This window comes from Phyllostomus discolor, chromosome 4 (assembly GCF_004126475.2).
Source record: "Phyllostomus discolor isolate MPI-MPIP mPhyDis1 chromosome 4, mPhyDis1.pri.v3, whole genome shotgun sequence".
Taxonomy (NCBI): Eukaryota; Metazoa; Chordata; class Mammalia; order Chiroptera; family Phyllostomidae; genus Phyllostomus; species Phyllostomus discolor.
In genome coordinates this window covers 8,381,535-8,400,727 of record NC_040906.2, presented here as the reverse complement: position 1 = coordinate 8,400,727, position 19,193 = coordinate 8,381,535, and the positions used below count along the sequence as shown (strand labels likewise).

The 19,193-nt window shown below is 41.8% G+C and overlaps 1 protein-coding gene across 12 annotated transcripts in view; it reads left to right on the top strand.

Moving 5' to 3' along the window:
• Window positions 1–3,366: 3,366 nt before the first annotated feature.
• Window positions 3,367–19,193, top strand: part of AGFG1 (ArfGAP with FG repeats 1) — a 64,177-nt gene continuing 48,350 nt past the window's right edge. For 6 of the 12 annotated variants that reach the window (XM_036022769.1, XM_036022766.1, XM_036022768.1 and 3 more), the window contains exon 1: window positions 3,367–4,065. In XM_036022769.1, the coding sequence (XP_035878662.1) occupies window positions 3,382–4,065 (684 nt within the window). In that variant the 5' untranslated portion in view covers window positions 3,367–3,381. Of the gene's footprint in view, window positions 4,066–16,122; window positions 16,217–19,193 lie in introns of all 12 variants that reach the window. The other 6 variants (XM_028509290.2, XM_028509289.2, XM_036022771.1 and 3 more) reach the window with 3 other exon arrangements.

Genomic DNA, 19,193 nt, shown 5'->3' with positions numbered 1-19,193 from the left:
GGAAGACTGTGTTTGGAAGCAATAAAGGCATGTGCAAAGACCCTGAGGATAGGAAGAAAGAATATGCAAACCGAGAAGGGATAGAGCAGAGCTGTGGAGACGCAGCAGCGTGGTGCCCAGGACACCCTGGGGCACAGGGGCAGGGGCAGGGGCAGGGGCAGGGAGACCTCCAAGGCTTGGCAGAAGCAGGCCCCTCAGGCAGGCCATTCTGGGCCTCCTAGGTGTTCTTTCATTTTAAGAGCATGGGAAGTCACTGAGAGGCTTCTAGCAGGGGGAGGAGACTGGGGAAGACTGAATCACATTTGCATTTTGAAAGGTCACTCTGCTTGCAGTGCTAACATCTCTCTGAAAGTAATTTCTACTTTGCAAATCCATAAGCAGGGCTAGTGCTCAGTTCCTGGAAAACAGAGGGCTCGTGCCTTAAGTGCCAGTTCTGAGGTTCAATATCAGCTTCTATGCTTCACTTCGGCCTGCCTCGGGCAGGCCAGCCTTTCAGAGCTTCAGCTACCTCATACATACAGTGGGGTAATAATACCTTTTCTGTATTGTTGTGAGGGTAAGGGAATTTAAAGTTAACAAATAGTCTTGCTTGGCACCACTGAAAATCCCTCTTGGAGTATTAAAAGTAGGAACCCACTTGGATACGGCCGAGACAACCGAAACTCAGCAGGTCATGTGGACTTTCAGCTTTACTTGGAAAAAATATCTTGGACTTCACCTGAACTTCACCTTCCCACACAGGAAATACCTTCTGAAAATACCTTCTTTCCTCCTTTGAAACAACAACAACAACACAATACTAAAACAACACTAATTAAATTGTTCATACAAGGTGCTGCAGACAACACGCCTTCTGGTTTGGGCATTTATCAGGAACGTAGACCGTGGAGAGAGAAACAAGCAGAAGACATACATACAAATGTCGAGTGAGCTTTACAAATACTGAAACAAAGGACGAAGCCATTGGCTATTGGGTAAGCGGATCTGTTGGGTGATGAATAAGAGACTGCTGGTGTCCTTAATGGAGCCAGAGTGGGGTCGGTAGGTCAGTCCAGGATCAGATGTGTCTCAGCTCCTAAGCAGCCCAGCGCCCCGCTGCCATTAAGGGCACTCCAACTGACCTTAAGTCAAGGGCATTGACAAAAGGACTGAAGAGCCAACTGTAAGAGGCTCTCATTGGCCAGTGATGAGAAACGTGAGTACCAAGGATGTGAAACACATCAAATAGGATGAAATTCTTGAGTTTATAATGACACTGAGAAAAATATAGTCACCATTACAAGGCGATTGCAAAACCAATCTGTTATTTTGAAAATTTGTGAGTAAGAGAAAGGAACCAAACATTTGTCCTGCCTTTCTGAACATGCACTGCACCAAACAGTAGATAGGGGGAAGTTTTTCTTTATGTAAATATATCCACTGATAGGATAGAAAGACGCACCCATCCTCTGTTATGTGCCTCCTGATGGAAGAACACAAAGAATAAGATTTTGCCCAAAAAAAGAAAAAAGAAATTGAACCGATAACAAGTGACCATAGATCCAACAACACATTTTTTTTTGGAGATAGGCTAGAGAAACATGTCAAATAACATCGACTATAAGAGACAAAATGACAAGGGTCCAATTCCTAAAAGAAAAGAATTACAAGGAAAAAGGAGGTGGAGGGGAAACTCATCGACTAAACGAAGCTTGAGACATGTTACCCAGTTACAATGTGCGGATTCCAATAAATGTAACAAATCTGTTTTAAACATTGATAAGATAATGGGAAACTTGAACTCTGATGGGATATTTGATGATTTAAGAAATTATTGTTAATGTTTTTAAGTGTGCTATTGTGGTTATATTTTAAAAAAGAGAAAGCTCTTATTTTTTAGCAATGCAAACTAAAATATGAGCAGATAAATGAGATGATAACTATGATTTGCTTTACAATAATAAGGGGCAGGGGAGGATGGGGGATGTAGATAAAGCACATTAACCATGAGCTGTATGTGCCATGAACTCATGGGGATTTGATGTTTTCAGGATAGAGAGTGAAAAAAAATCCATTGGCCAATCCAACATCTGTCTGTTCCTTTCCCCCTTTATTTATTTAGTTAATTTATTTAATAAGGACCTGATAATGTTTTTTTTAAAATTGATTTCAGAGAGAGAAGGGGGAGAAGGGGAGAGGACGGAGAAAGAGAGAGTGAGAGAGAGATGAGAAAGTTGCCTCCTGTAGGCACCCTGATTGGGGAGAGATATGTGCCCTGGCCAGGAATGAACCCTACAACCTTTCGGTGCTCCAACCATTGAGCCACTTGGCCTGGGCTGTCCCTTTCTTTTAATATTAAGAACATTAGTATTAATAATATGAATATGAAGTCTCACTTGATGACTCACTCCCAAGCAGTCACTTTCATGGGAGATCTCGGCAAACAGGAAACCTGGATTCGAATCCTACTTTCCTGTTCACCAGCGGAGTGACTTCGAAACTTCCCTCTCTGGGGCTGCTATTCCTTTGGGAAATGAGGGGCAGGAAGGGCTTGCAACATCCCGCTGGCTGTGCATTCTTGCAGTGATTAAGACATTGGGTCCTGCAGCCTGACTGTGTGGGCAGGAATCCCCGTTTTCCCATATGTATCACTGGGATACAGATCTAAGTTTTGTAAAATGGAAAGAACCACGATGCTTAAATGAGACCCTGAATGTATTCGTCCCATTAACATTGAGCACCTTGGCCTCTGGGTTGGGAGGGGTGCGCTGTCCGGGGCCTAAAGGGAGATCCCAGTCCATACAGAAGAAGCACCAAAGGAGAAGCAGAATTCAAAGAGCTGGAGCTAGGAAGCAAACGCCTCACAGCAAACTCGTGGAGAGCTACTTTCCAGGAAGGTGGGCTGCAACTCTGAGAGGGCTGATTCGGGCGACGGGAGTTGCCTGCCGTGGGCCATGTGGCCTTCCAGCGTAGCCAGTGGTTTCCAGCCTGGTTGAGCTCATCACCCTCTACCAGGGCACCCCATTTGGCAATATCTGGGGATTTTTGGTTGCCACAACTACGTGGGAGGTCATTTTGGCACTTAGTGGGTAAAGGTCAGGGATGCTGCTCAGTAGCCTACAGTGTATAGGATCTCCCCCACACCAAAAATGGTCTAGTCAGAAATGCCAACAGTGGCAAGTTGAGACACCCTGATAAAAGAGTGAATGGCAAGACAAGGGTCCTGAGTCACAAGGGAGCTTGCAGTGGTCAGGGTGCAAAAGGAAACGTCGTGTGGCTGAGTAAACCAGTATGAAGTGAGGGAGGCTGGGCCAGATGATGGAGCGTTTTTTTAGAGCACCGTGAGGAGCCTCGCGTTACCGCCAAAGCAGTGCAAAGCCCTTGGAGAGTTTTAAGTATGGGATGAACGTAATCCATGTAATGCTCTATGTAGATTTAAGAGCGCAAGTAAATCTCATCTATCATTATCATTACTTTTCTGTGTTCCCCCTGCTTGGCCCCAGCCGCAACTCAGGCCTCCGCGTGGCCGCAGTGACTCCTCCTGGCCAACAGGGGGCGCCGGCCGACAGTTGGCCTCCGGCCGCCCGGGGCGGGCCTTCTCTTGCCGTCCCTTTTTCTCGTCTTTTCCCCACTGGAGAAGTCGGGAAGGTGGCGGCGGCGGCGACGGCTGCGGCGGCAGCGGCGGCGGCTGTGGTCGTCCCGGCCGGGCCGGTTGGTGTGGCCGGTCAGCCTGCGCCCCGCAGCGCTCGCGCCGCGCCCAGCCCAGTGCAGGCGAGCGACGGCGGCCAGGTCCCGGGCGGGCGGCGCTCGCTGACGGAGGGCGGCGGCGGCGGCCAGGGCGGCCCGTGGGACCGCGGGCCCCCGGCGCGGCGCCGCCCGGCTCCCGGCCCCGCCGGCCTCCTCCCTCGGCGCCGCGGCCATGGCGGCCAGCGCGAAGCGGAAGCAGGAGGAGAAGCACCTGAAGATGCTGCGGGACATGACCGGCCTCCCGCACAACCGAAAGTGCTTCGACTGCGACCAGCGCGGCCCCACCTACGTGAACATGACGGTCGGCTCCTTCGTCTGCACCTCCTGCTCGGGCAGCCTGTGAGTGGGGGCCGCGGGCCGGGCGTGGGGGGCTCTGCCGGGGCCGGGCCTGGACCGGGGCGCGGGCGGCCGGGGGCGGCAGCTGGGGGGCGGGCGGAGCGGCCGAGGCCGGCGGCTGGGATGCGCTCGGCCCCCGGGGCTGGGGATGCGCTTTCGGTTTTTCCGGGCGAGGGTCCAGGCTCGGGGCAGCTCTCGTGGGTGGGGCGTGGGCGGGTCTGGGGTCGGGACTGGGCGCCGGGGGAGAGCATCTCTGGTCCCCGCGGAGCCCGCGCCGCCTCCCTCCGGCCTCGGCTCCCAGCCCCCCCCCCTCCCCGGGGGTGCTGACCCAGTGCCCCCACAGGGAAAAGACCGGAGGGGGCTGGGGAGGGCCGTGCGGGTCCGTTGTGCGCTCCGCCCCTCGGCGGCCCGGGCGCGCCGGCCGCGCGAGGCACCTGCCGGGCGCCGGGGGAGTGGGGGGTGGGGGGAAGCTGGGGTGGGCGAGGGCCCGGAGGACGAGGAGCCTGGGCTTTCCTCCCTGGAGTCAGGATGACCCGAGTCCCTGGGAGAAAGCAGGCACTTAGAAATAGTAACAAGATTAAAACGTTTCGACGGCACCGACGTGAGTCCCTAGGGAAAAGTGCAAGAGGATTAATTTCGGGAGGGGGAGGGAGAGAAGCAGATGTGAGGTCGGAGGGGTTTTAGATGCAAGGTCCAAAGAGAGCCCCGAGGAGTGTGGGGAAAGTTTTGGTGGAGATAAGGTATTGACTAGGAGCTGTGTCATTCCGGATACGGTGGGGGTATCTGTAAGACCGCTGTCGATGCCCAAGTGCCCCCGCTGTGTGCACAAGTGGGGGGAGATGGGGAGACAGCGTGGTGTCGGGGGGAAACGGAGACTGCCCATTGGAGTGACCGGGACGGTTTGTATTTGTTCATCTTTGCTTCATTAAGCTTTATTTTGATAAGACTTTTGTTAATGTGAAATTTCTTCTGGAAAGTTTGCAGGAGATTTTGGAACTGATAAGAAGTTGCTTTTATGCACTAATAATTACCATTGACTCAAAGTTAGTTATTGACAAAGTGATGGTTACTGAGTATTTTTAAGAGCTTTGTTGTTCCAAAACATCTAATTAAGTTCTTTTGTTTGAGCCATTCTTTCAAATAATTTGGTTACCCCCTCCCCAAATTAAAACTTAAAAAAAACAAACAAAAACCTTTGTAAGATCAATACTGAGACAAAGTACATGACATGAGAAAACTCGTATTTGGAAAATGCAGGGCATGCTCACAGTGTACCATTTACTTTTTTTCTTCTTTAAGAAAAAGAGGCATTTTTAGTCTTCCATGACTTACTTGTTCAACACACATTTATTGGGTGCCCAGTAGGGTCTGTGTGAAGTTGTGGGGTGTTCTGATAAATACAGCAAAGTTCTTTTTGTAAACATTTAAAGAAATATTTATTTATTTTTAGAGAGCGGGGAAGGGAAAGGAGAAAAAGGGAAAGAAACATCGATGTGAGAGAGAGACCTCGATGGGTTGGTTGCTTCTCCCTTGCACCCCAACCAGGGACCAGGCCTGCAAGCCAGGCATGTGCCCTGATTAGGAATGGAACCAGCGACCTTTTGCTTTGGGGGAGGACTCTGAACCAACTTGAGCCACGTGGGTCAGGACTACAGCAAAGTTCTTGTTTTCTTGGTGCTTACATTCTAGTGGGGGAAATGGAAATTAAATAAGAAAAATGTCAGGGGTAAGTATGCAGTAAAATAGGGTGATAGGAGAAACATCTTCTGAGAGTTAGTTTTAGATTAGGTAGTCAGGGAAGCACTCTTAGAAGCTGACAGTTAGTGATGTCATTGAATCACCCCAGAATTGTAGAGCTAGGTGGTATCTTCCAGGTTGTCTGGTTCATAATTTTCATTTACAGAGAGTTAAGTGACTTATGTTGGGCAACTTTGGTTCTAAAATGAAGCCAATAGTTAATTGTTTTAAAGTGTATTTGACATTTATTATGTGCATAATAAGTATGTTCTGCCTTTACTAAGCACAAGGTCCTTTGATGTATTTAAAGTATTTGGTTTAAACACACACACACACACACACATATATATATATATATATATACACACACACACACACTTAGGGTTCAGGATTTCTGACATTTCTGTGTAGCCCATTGTAAGTATAGTGGGGCAGCTTTTAATTTATTGTTGCAAATGCATAATATCAAGAAATATTTATAAATTTCTCCTAGATTCCATGTTTCAGAAATATTCTATATAAAAGTGTACTTCAGTATGATGATAATTGTTTTTTAATGGAGTTTAATCTATAATAGGGCTTTACATCTCTGTTTAGTGCTGATACCACAAGTGTTTATTGGTCACTTGGCCTGTGTTATACACTGTGGGAGCCACTGGTGTTACTTGGGTCTTCTATCCTTAAAGAACTTTCATTCTAAGTATATAAATGTAGTTACAGTGTATTGTAACATTTCCTGCCTTTGAATGAGCTACCCCTGACATACATAAACAATGGGGAAAGTTTCATAGAGGAGTTGATGCTTGAGCAAAGAGCTTTAAAGACAAGGTCTGTATGGCAGGCAGATCCATATAGGTGAAAGAACAGGCTTTTATGAGTTAGAGAAACCTGGTTTTGAATCCTGGCTCCACTTACTAGCTGGGTGGTATTGAGAATGCACTCAGTCTCTTTGAACTTGAGTTTTCTCATCTGTGAAGTGGTGAGCATAAGGTTTAGCGTGTAGCTTTTGGCTGTAGGTTAGTTTTCAGTATTTGAGATAATGTAAGTGTAACATGTCACACATGCTTGGTTTGCGGTAGGTGCTCAGTAGGTGAGAGGCACTATTACAGGGTGGAGAGGATGTTTCTCAAGTAGGGAGCAATATGTGAAACGCATCAAAATGAGAAGCAACCTTATAAAAATCTCTCAGTTTTGATTTTTTAGATGTAGCTCAAAACCTGACTCAGATTGGTTTAGAAACATGAGGGGAATTTATTGTTTGGTTTTGAGTAAGACTTTATACGGTGGCGTAATGATGTCTAGATTTCCCTTGTTCACAGAAGGCTGCCTCCGGCTCCTGGAGCTGCCTGCTGCCTTCCAGCTTTCCCAGAAGTTCTGCAGTTCAGTCCTGCTGGGCTGGAGCCGGTTCCTTCACTGGACACACGTTCGTTGCTGACTTCATTGGGACAACAAGGATCCCCGAATAGAATTCCACAGTCAGGAGTCTGGGATCTTGGGAAGGAAGGAATGGATGCTGGATCAAATGTCTGTGGCAGGGATATTGAAGGGACAGTAGCTCCTGAGGAGTTTTTTCTTTGAAAAGCAGTAATGTAGGAAAATAATTTAAGAATAATATAACTGTTGAGTTTAAGGGTAATCAAATATTTGTTATTTAGATGACATGGCATAAGTGAAAGAATATGAATTCTGAAGTTAGATTTTAACACTGCCACTAGCTTATGACTTAGCCAAAGTAAGGTATTAGCCAGGCCAGGCCATCCCCTCAGTGCCTTTATTTGTGATAAGATGCTATAGTATCAAGTAGTACAATTCTTTGAATATTATTGAACACATAATTAATGTGAGGATGGGTTCAGCAGTGGATATACGTACAGGGAGTGGGCAAAAGTAGGTTTATCGTTTGTATGGAAAATAATATAATAAATAGTAGTACAAGAGTAAACTCTGTGTTTTGCATAGTCACAATGCCGAATCTACTTTTGTCCTACCCTGTATATTAAATAAGGCATGCTAACTGCCATTCAGAAACCTTGATGGGCCTAGAAAATGCTGATACACAGTAAATGGTGTCCAGTATCAGAATTTTAAATTACAGGATAGTCACATATCTTTTGTAAGTCATTTAAAAATATCTTTGTTTAAATAAGTTAAATGTTAATATTACTAGATGCACAGCTAATTTTTTTTCAGGGGGCTGTCCTATATGCTTGCATGAGGTACATTCAGAGTATGTAACTGAATTTAGATTGTGGAACTTTAAAATAGACTTTAGATTTAGGTGTCATTAAACAGTTCTTCTTAAAATTTTTTATTTATTGAGATTTTAGAAAGAAGAAGTGAGAGCCAGCGAGGGCAGGGAAAGAGAGAGAAAGAAAAACATCAGTCTGTTCCATTTATTTATGCATTTATTGGTTACTTCTTGTATGTACACTGACAGGGGATCGAACCAGCAACTTTGGTGCATTGGGACGGTGCTCAAAATAACAGGTACCTGACCAGGGCCGCAGTTAAACTGGTGTTGTTTTTTGTTTGTTTTGTGTTTTTATTTTTTATTTTTAGAGCGAGGAGAAGGTAGGAAAAATGAGAGGGAGAGAAACATCAATGCAAGAGAGAAACAGCAGTCAACTGAGGATCAGACCTGCAACCCCGGCATGTGCCTTGGCTGGGGATGAAACCAGCGACCTTGCGCTCTGTGGGTTGACACTGGTCAGGGCTAAGCTGTTCTTTATTGAGTTAGAATGGGGGTGATAGAGCAGACTGATTTGTCACTCTCAAGTTCTGTGGACAAATACTTAAAATTATGAATGGACACTCTATTACAGCCAATAAGAAAATACTGCCTTCCTGTTAGAGACTAATTTTAGACCAAATTGTTTGTTTTGTGTCGACTAACATTCATGGAATAAGTGGATAATGTAAGAATTGTTCTGTTCTTAAAAAATGACTCATAAATTTTTCAGAGAGGATTTATATAAAAAAGTTACATTTGAGAATTACTTTGTTTCTCTTAATACCGGCTATTTTGTCTGGACAATGTATTTAATGTTGGAATTTTACTTGTGGATAAATGTAGCTGGATAATAACTTGCACTCTTCATTTTGAATGTATTTTGACTTATGGTGAATCTTGCAAGAATATTAACTTTCTAAAATTAAAGTTGGACCGATGACTGAAAAGAGGGATTTAGTTTTTTCCCAGTTACTAGCATCAGAGTGGATTGTAATCAGACACCCCTCAGGAGCTAGCTAGCTCTTCTTGTAGTGTGTAGGAAGGCATCAGGAGGTCCCGGTGGGCAGCGATTTGTGTCCTTAGTTCCATTTCCACTTCTTTTAACACTGACGTGGCTGTATTCAAGGGGATATTTTGACAATGTAGCACGATTTCAGTTTATTGTAAGTGGGAAAGCTGTTTGGTACATTCAGTTGCTAAATTTTGCAAACTCTTTGATGGGGGATGTATGAAAATCAGTACAATTAACAGTGTGAGAAGCCATGAAGATTCTTCCTCATTTCTCACTTGAAACCTTTATCTCTTACCCAATAAATATTGGTGGCTCCAACTTGAAACACAAACATGGAAGAGTTGTGTTCAGTAGATATGTACTTCTACAAGAAGGTTGCTAATGTCTTTCTAGTAAAGAAACTTGGCATATTTTTTAAAGATTTTATTTATTTTTAGAGCGGGAAAGACAGGGAGAGAAACATTGAAGTGAGAGAGCCTTCCTTTGGCTGCTTCTCACAGGCACCCCGTCTGGGGACGGAATCCTCCACCCAGCTGTGGGCCCAACCTGGGACTCGAGTCCTGTGCTTGGGTGGGTGCAGCCTTTCGTTTTGCCGGATGACGCCCACCCGGTGGAGCCACACCGGCCAGGGCAAGAAACTTGATATTTTTGAAAGTGAAAAATTACTCCTGTTTTCTAGGAATGCTTTTTTTTCATCTCTTAAAGAAAACAATCTATAAGTATATGTCAGGTTTAATTTTGACAAGAACTGTTTATTTTTCATTCTTTATGTTTAATTTTTAATTCAATTTTAATTTTTATCAAAAACCCACATACACATAATTCAAAAAGGGAAGGGCTTATAGCAAACGAAAATAGTCACCTGATCCCTTCCCGCACTTCTTGTGTACTGTAGACAGTGATGATGACTCTGGCCTGTTTCCACTTTCTGTATTTACCTTCATTTTGGGTTTTGTCTATTGACTCTTCTACTGTACGAGGAAAAAACAAGGATTTGACTCTTTTAACACTTCTCTTACTCTCTCCACTTATACTTTGCTTCTTCTCCTTTAGTATAATTATATCACAATTTTTGGTTAAGTCACCATTCAGAATTTGCCTTGTTGTAACTGTATATTGTATTCTCAGCTGTGTCATGCAGTATACTACATACATTTTTTTTGTTGTACAGCCATTTTTCTCCCTGAAGTTTATAATTGTCCACTTTTCTCCATTTGCTTTATTTTCCGTGTGTGGATTATTAAAATGTTCCCAGATAAATTGTCTCTCTGTAAGGTATAAAATTTCATTCTATATAATCAGACACATATGGTACTTTAAAAAAAAATAAATCTTTTCTGGGTACCTTCTGTCATGGAAATGGTGTTCTCTAGGCCTGCTATGCACCTGTCTTCCTGGGACTTTGTCTGCCTCCATTCTGGAAATTTCCTTCATACCACACCTGTGTTCTACCCCCTCTTACCAGGACCCCACATCTTCATTAGCCTTTTGATTAAAGGTTAATGGGAGGTCATTTCTGAGAACTACATGGCTAAGAATGGCTTATTCTGACCTCATTTTTAACTGACTGGTTTGCCTACATTCACAAGGTGAAAACACTTCACCCTGGGAATTTTTAAGGCATTGTTTAGTTGTCTTCAGACCTTCAGTGTTGCTGTTGAGAAGTCAGGTGTTATCACTGATTCTTTGCTCCCCATTCCCCTCATCCCTCCTTAGGAATACATATATTTATATATATTAATATATGCATTTGATCTTTTTTTGGTCCCTGCTGAACTTTCTATTGAAGTATTTTAGTATAGGTCTTTTTGTTCAGTTTTTAGGCATTTTGGAGAACTTGGTTTGGAAACGCAAGCTTTTTTTTTTTGGTAGTTCAGAGCTATTTTCTTCACTCTCCTTACTGGGAAAAAGCCTAGCGACCACTCTTCTAGAATCCAAGTTGGGGGAGGGGCCTGGGGGCACTGAGTTTATTCAGTATATGGAGTCTCAGATAAGCTCCCGGTTTGTAGTGTGTTTCCTCATGACAGCCCTCAGACCCACCCGAGTCCAGAGTCTATTTGGTGTCCTCTCTCCAGATTAAATTTTTCTTCAGATTACTCCGCCTAAATCCTGGTAGGGGTAGTTTTGTGACTTAGGGAAATTAGGAGTCTCTATTTGAGCCTATGTACATTCCCTGATTCCTGCAGTAGCCTTTCTAGGGCTCTGTGGTGGGAGTCCCCTTCTGGCTGGCGCCTCCCACCTGTGCGGGAGCGTCCACCTTGGCTTTCTGGCTCTGTGAGGTCAGTTACTGCAGGCCTAGTCACGCTTCACCTCCCAGCCTTGTTGTTAAGAGAACCACAGTGTGTTTGGGGCTCCCTTGTTCTCTGTCTGCCTGCCTCTGTGTGGGAGAATGCTTTTTTTTTATGTCTCTGCTATCACTTCATTGGGGTTTGGAGAGACAGTGAAGACATTCTTGGGCTTTGTCTACTTTCAACTGGAATACCTTAATTAGTTTAAATTGTCACTTCATTATTTTGTAGATGCCTGCCCTAAGTGTTACAAGGAACTTAAAGAGTGATAGTGACTTCCAGAAGAAAAACCCCAAATAACATGGAATATGCTGCCATGTCCTGTGTGTATGTGTTTTCAGTTAAACTTGGGTTCTAGATAAGTCTTAAATAACTAGTATTGGACTATATCTAAATGTCAAATTAACTTTATTACTTTATGCCAACAATAGCAACCCCCTAAATTTTCACAGCCTATTGCACCATTTTAACCAGCTCCGCCCCAGCAGGGAAAAAACAGTTAATCAAACTAATTAAGTAAGCTTTCTTATTTATTCATCCAGCACAAATTGTTATTTGAGTTGAACAAATGGCTATTAGCAAGACTGTTTGAGGCGTAGTTAAGAGCAGCATACGGGTGGACATACGGAGTGAGTCACTCCATCTGGTTGCAGTCATACCTGGGTGGTGGTCGTTAAAACTAAAACTCCGGGGATCAGCATGTGACTTAATTATACTGCAGAAACATGTTGGACTCTACGAGTAGGTGCCTTTGGAACGTCTTAAAACCAGCTAATTGACAAACATGCTTTCACAATATCAATACTGCTGTTATTAAATGAGTCATTATTTAAATTATTTTTGCACTAAACTGAAGATTTAAACTGAAAATGTGTTTTTCAGGACCCAGAATGGGTGGTACTTCAATATTGGCACTGTAAAAAATGATGTGGTATACTCACTCAACACTTTTATTCAGTAGTTGTGACTGATGTCATTACAATAAAGTGTTTTATAAACACGAAATTCACATGACAGCTAGACTGGGCTTAGTAAAAATGGAATTGGCCTCAGCTTCCAGGAATCCACCTTAAAAAATAATTAGATACATAAAATTCAGTTTCAATCAGTTAAAGATTCTGTTCATTTAAATGATCAAATCTGGTAGGTGGAGATGTTCTGCTAATGAGAAAAGATTTATTTTAATTACTGTTAAAATTATAGTTACTATAGATAGTAATATAGAATCAGTACTGTAGTGTTTTATTTCTTAAGTTGGCAGACATTAAAATGATCCTGGCCGGGTGGTTCAGTTGGTTGGAGCATCATCTCCTGCACCAGAAGGTTTGGGGTTCAATCTCCGGTCAGCGCACATACCTAGGTTGCAGGATTCCCCAGGAGGCAACCAGATGGATGTTTCTCACATTGATATCTCTCTGTCTGTCTCTCCCTCACTCCCTCCCTTCTTGTCCCCCCTCCCCCACCTTCCTCTCTCTAGGATCAACGTATCCTCGGGTGAGGACTAAACAAAAAAGTAAAAAATTTCATCTTAAAAAATTAAAACGTAATCATAAGTATACATAATATCATAGGTTTATTGTCATTTAACTACTTCCCCTTTGATATCAGAGTGTTTCTGACGTTACGCTATTGTGATGAACATCTTATCCATAGTTAGCTATGTTTCAAATCCATTTCTTTAAATCCTCAACAGAGGATATGTTTGTTGATTTTAGAGAGAGGAGGGGGGGAGAGGGAAAGACAGAGAGACAGAGACTTCCATGTGAGAAACATGGGTTGGGTGCCTCCCAGGGATTGAACCTGGCACCTGTTGGTGTCCTGACGGTGCTCCCACAGAGTCCTCCAGCCAGGCCTTAGATTCCTTCCTGAGCACTGGCTCCCTGTGAGCCTCACCAGCCTGCCATCGATTGGGGAGGGAAGGGGAGGCAGGAGGCCGAGCTCAGGCCATCTGAGGCCCAGGGCTTGGTGACCCCTGTTCCAGAGAATACATTCTTAAAAGTTGTTACTGGGTCAAAATCACAAATGAGATTCTTGATAGTAATTGGTACATTTACCCTGCCATCAGTGTGTTACATTCCCATTGTCACTGCGGGCTCATCCATTTGCTTTCTCCCCAAGAGACTGATAGAACTAGTCTTTTATTTTGTTGTTAAACCAAACTTTTATAAGCGCGTGATATCCGTGTACAAAAGCTTTTGGTAGCTGAAAGAGGAAAAACTCTTGTAAATCCTTACATTGAGAATATAGTTAATCTGCTTGAGTAAATGAGATATAAAAGACCAATTAGAGAATCAACATGAATAAATGTAGTACTTCTTGGAGTTACTCAATTCATGTAGTTAATGTGGCCTTGCAAAATTGCATCTATTAGTTTTATAAATCAAATCCTCTTTTAAGTGCACTGTTGGAGCTCTTTTAAATAAATCCTATAATAGATTGGTAGTAATAAAATAGTCATGGGGGTGTAAAGTACAGCATAGGAAATATAGTTAATAGTATTGTAATCACAATGTATGGTGTTAGGTGGGTACTGGAAATATCAGGGAGAATGCTTTGCAAAGGATATGATTGTTTAACCACTATGCTGTATACCTGAAACTAATACAAAGTAATATTGAATGTAAACTGTAATTGAATAAAAAGCCTGTAATAAATTTCTGATAGGTGTGAAAAATATGTCCTCATTCTGGTTGTATTTGTTTCATAAGTTCAATTGTTTACTTATTTAAGTAATGAATACCTTCACTATGCATAAATAGACCCCATGATACAGTAGGGACTCAAGATGTGAGTACCAGCCATAATACATTGTACTGCTTTCATGAGATTACCTTGGTATAAATAACTTAAAGAGAGCCAAGGCTTTCCTCATCTAATGCTTTGAGAGCTATTAGGGGTATTATTCTTTGCTCCAACATTTCTCTTTAAAACATATACCCCTCTAACAGTCTTTACCAGTTTGTCATTAGAAGGTAATTCTTTTGCCTTTTCTGTTTTTAAAAAGCCTACTCTAGGGGAAGTGGAAAGGTAAAGAAAGGTTGGCTGGAACAAGGAGGAGGAGGTATTAGGGAATAAGGAGAGACCAACTGGCCAGGTGAGAATGGAGGGAGTAGAGGAATTTGGGAGAACAAATAATAGTTCTGAGTTCTTAAACTGTTTTGGAGCTGGGTAGGGTGTATGTACATACAGCAGGCTTTCCCGAAAGTGAGGAATTTAGTCTTGTTCGCATGGTAAGGATGAGCTGGAAAACAGTGTCATGCTTGAAATGAATAATAATGATTTTCCTAAGCTTTCACTTGGAAATTTAAGTTATCTTGAAAACTTTAATTTGTTATTGCAGATTGTAAAGGTACTCAAAGGTAAATCATACTATAGTTGTTTCTTCATAGTTAAGGTTGAAAGTTCTACTAGGATGAAATTACTACGTTCAGTTTCTACTGTGCAGTCTTCATTTCTGTTGTATGATTTACCAAGAGCCAGAAGGAAAATGACTTGTTAATTTAAAATTTAAACAAAACCTCATTTAACATTGAACTCCCCACTTTGAAATGTGTAGCAGATAAAGCACAGCTTGTTGTGAATTCAGAGCATAATCCGGAAGGCGTGCCAGCTACTTCTGATAGAACGGAGAGAAAGCAGCAGCCAGACATGCAGGCTGAGGAGCTTCTCTTCTGAGTTCTCCTTATTGTTTTGATTTAAAGTAACACTACACACCATACTTAATTAAAATGTTTGCAGGATATTTTTTAAAGACTTCCTGGTTTGTAATTTTTACAGCATTTTAAAATCTCGGCATGGATGATTGCAAGATGACTGTATAACAAAATCTCTAAAAATACTAATATGTTCTAGAACCTAGATTCCAAATGACACCTTTACCAGAGGACATGACTCTCAAAGTAATTTTATGAAACTTTGTTACTTTGCATAGATTATTTAACCTTTATTCTTCTGAGTGGAGCAGTCACTTTGTGATATTTGGATAAAATGTAAATAGTCCTTGCTGTCTCTGAGTGCATTTCTGCTCATTTTTTTATGTGTATGATAAAACATCAAGAAACTTAGAGATAAAGTCCTCTTTACACAGAAAAGTGGCTGTCTATACAGAAAAGGCGTCGAGATTGTAAAGGACCTTAAGAGTCACATAATCATGGATCTGCCTGTTTCTCGAGTCCCTTCTCCAGTGCCCTACTGTTCCCTCTTGAACACTTGCTCCCTCCCCAGGTGATTAAAATGTTCCCTGTTATCAGTCCCTATTTGAGTTGATGAAGAGATGGAACTTCATTCTTGTCATTAGTAACTTCGTTTCCTTAGTTTGAATTTTCTGAATTAGCCTTAAACCTAAAGGTAGTAGCAGTTTCATTAGAATACTGGTGTGGGTCCATACTTAGCACGTCATATTTCCTTCAAGTGTCAAGATATTTAAATAATTACTTTCTGGATTCTTTAGCATAGAGCTCTTAGCATGTGTTGTTTTCTCCCCCCGTCAACACACACCGGAGCGACATTTGTATTTCCTACAAGCTCATGTGTTACAGGTCCTATATGTTTCTAACTAGGTGTAGTTACTTGAATTTATCTTCAAATATATTATTTAGTGTGGGTCTAGCCAAACTTACCTTGACATATCTGTTGTAGATATTAATAGTTTAAAGGAATTTTTAAGTACTTTTAGTTTATGAAATAAAAGCACTGCTTCAAGTTTAAATGTGCTAACAAAAATGTTCTACATTGATTATAATTTTAAAAATACAATATATAATAGTAAATTTGTAAAATATTTTCTGTCTTAGGCGAGGGTTAAATCCACCACACCGGGTGAAATCTATCTCCATGACTACATTCACACAACAGGAAATTGAATTCCTACAAAAGCATGGAAATGAAGTAAGTGTTTTTACAATTTCAACTTTTTTTGTTGGCAGTCATTTTAATAAGATTTAATAAGTTTAGAATGATGAATTTCACTGTCTAAAAAGTTATTTTTGTATTTTATATTTAGGTATTTTAGAATGTATTCATTTTATGCTTTTAGGAGTAATGTCTACTATGTAAGCACTTTGCCTTAACCCTGAGGTGAAGCATACCTATTTAAAGTCCATCAGGGATGGCTGTAAAGGCATTTTTGGAGGGTGTCTAGTGTGGGAGTGATCGTTAGTCTTTGCTTTAAAAGATAAAACGAGAGAAAGAAGAAACTTGGTGGTACTGTTGTAAACGTGTGGAAGACTGTCGCATGATCAGCTTTCACTTGTCTGCTCCTTCCTGTTTCCTGCCTTTTTCGTTTTGGATGTGTGTGCGATGTTTGGTGATGAGCAGGTGCTCGGGGGGCAGGGGGGGGGTTTGGTGGTGTCACGGGAGTGTCACGGGAGGGTCACGGGACCAGCAGAGTAAAGGTTTGCAGAGGAGTGCTGTCCTTCCCCGCTGCCGTGTTGGGCTTTCGTCATTCCACTCTGTTGGTTTGCTTTCTTGTTTTTAGTTCCACGTCTTGCATTTGTAAAAGTTGGTGATCTAATATTTTTTTAAAAACTGTAAAATTGACAAAGTGAACATATTTTATAATCTGGAGTAAGGATGAGCCAGTTACCCAGTTGATTAATCACAGCCATTTTAATTTTATAGGAAACTCTTATCACTTCCTAGAAAGGGAATAATGGTTCAGTTGTGCTGTTCTGGTTGCACAGTTTTGATACGAGATACAGAAAAGAAGTTAAGCACTAAGATATGATTAGCTTCCATCTTCTCTTTCTCCTTCAGAAGATACATGCAAGCATTTTGCTCTCTGCCGCTCTTCCTAACACTTTGATAGTAATATCTTAAATTTGCTTGCCTACTTGTGATGCACTTGTGTTTTTGATCCTAAAATAGTGGAAGTGTAAATTCAAAATTATCTGAAATATTTCTAAATATATGATTTGTAGAAGTAAGCACTTCGCAGCCTCCAAATTTTCCTGATAAGCTATTTTATAGAGTAATCAAGTTCCAGACTGATGTTAATATGTTACAGGAAATCTAAAGCTAGATGAAAGGGCAGAAGGTTTATAATGACACTTTAGTTGTAGAATAATGTATTTACGGGTTAAAATACAATTTAGACTATTGGGATAAAGTTTGAAATTAGTGTGAAAGTGTAGACTTTAAATTACTTTTTTAGAAGGTTGGCCTAGTATGCAAAATTTTGGACATCAGAGTGGAATCATAAAGAAAAGAATAATATTCTCTTTTTAAATTAAAGGTCTAATGACAGTAGATAAAGTCAGAGCAACAGAACCGAAAAGGTAACAGTTCGTTGGGGAAGTAAGTAAAAATATCCAGACCAGTCAGTAGATAACATTAGGTGGAGACTGATCTCCAGAATACTAAGATTTTAAAAAAATTGTGGTAATAACACTTAATATGAGATCTACTCTCAGACATTTTCTACGTGTACAGTACAGTGTTGTTAACTACGGGCGCAGCATTACTTCACCTCTCTGCACTTTTCTCGTCTTGCACACCTGAACTTGGTGCCCATTGAATAGCACCCCCCTCTCCCCTCCCAGGCCCTAGCAACCACTGTTCTCCTTCCTGCTTCTGTGAGTTTGACTATTTTAGATCTCATGTAAGTGGAGTCATACCGAATTTGTCCTTCTGTGACTGGCTTATTTCACTTTAGCATATGGCAGGATTAAGACTGAAATATCAAAATAAATTTAGAATATATGACAGGAAATACTAGATTTAGGTAATCCATTACGTCAAAAAGTAGAAGGAAAATACAAACATGAGAGATGACTAGAATGGGTTCATGAATCTTAAATTCTAAAAAGAGTCATGAAACTTGAAAGGTCACTTAAAACAGTCCCCAAGGCACTGTGCTCAGTACCGTGGATGCAGCTACAGACGCGTCACGGTGGCTTAACTGCCGTAGCGCTGACGGTGCAGCTGAGGGAGACAGGTGTGTAACACACCACAACTTGGTGTTGGAGAGTGAAGGTGGGTAAGAAGGTTCAGGAGTAATATGGGCTCAGTCTGTTGGCGAAAAGAAGAGGATTGGGAAGCTCTCGCAAGGAAGGTCACACATTTGCTCGTTTTGAGGGTGACTCCGACTTCAGCTGGCAGGAAAAGGTACTGACGGTAGAGCACACCAAGTGCACAAAGAAAAAAGGAAATTGATAGCAGTTCTTACTGTTAGAAAATATGCTGCCCTTTTAAATATTTGTTAAGGAAGACAGGCATTGTGTCCCTGAGGACATCTTACAACCAAAACACTTGGGTAGATATATTTGATTCTTTATAATATTAGCAAGATATGTGTTCTTAAAAACTTCACAGATGTGTGCAATGTGAGAATTGATATTATGAAGTGCAGGACGGTTGGTACAGTTTCATAAAAATATAGAATTCAAGTGCATGTGCTTTATCTACAGTTAAACATTTAAATCTTAAGTTTAACATGGCTAGGGAAAAGTATACAGATTTAAATTTTTTAAATATTTCAAAATATTTTGACTGCACATTTGTAAAGAACCATACTTAATCATATAACATTTTGGATTAAAAAGGGACTGTCATGAATCTTGTGTGTGAATGGGTTCACACTGGAAGATGAGTGTTTCTGCAGTTAAAAGGTCAAAGTACATTGACATCGCGAGCAGTCTTGGATCTTCTCCTCCCGCGGGGGAGTTTTAGTGTTCTGAGGGCATGCCTGGTGGTGTTACTGGCTTTAGCGGGGAAGTTCCATAGTTACTGGAGGATACACAATATGGTAAACAGGAGTCACCTACATTCTACATGCTCTTCATGTTTCTCCAGATGATTTTATAAGAGAAAAAGCCTGTTTACAACCATCTGCATGTATAACTTAAATGTGTTTTACATGCTTGCA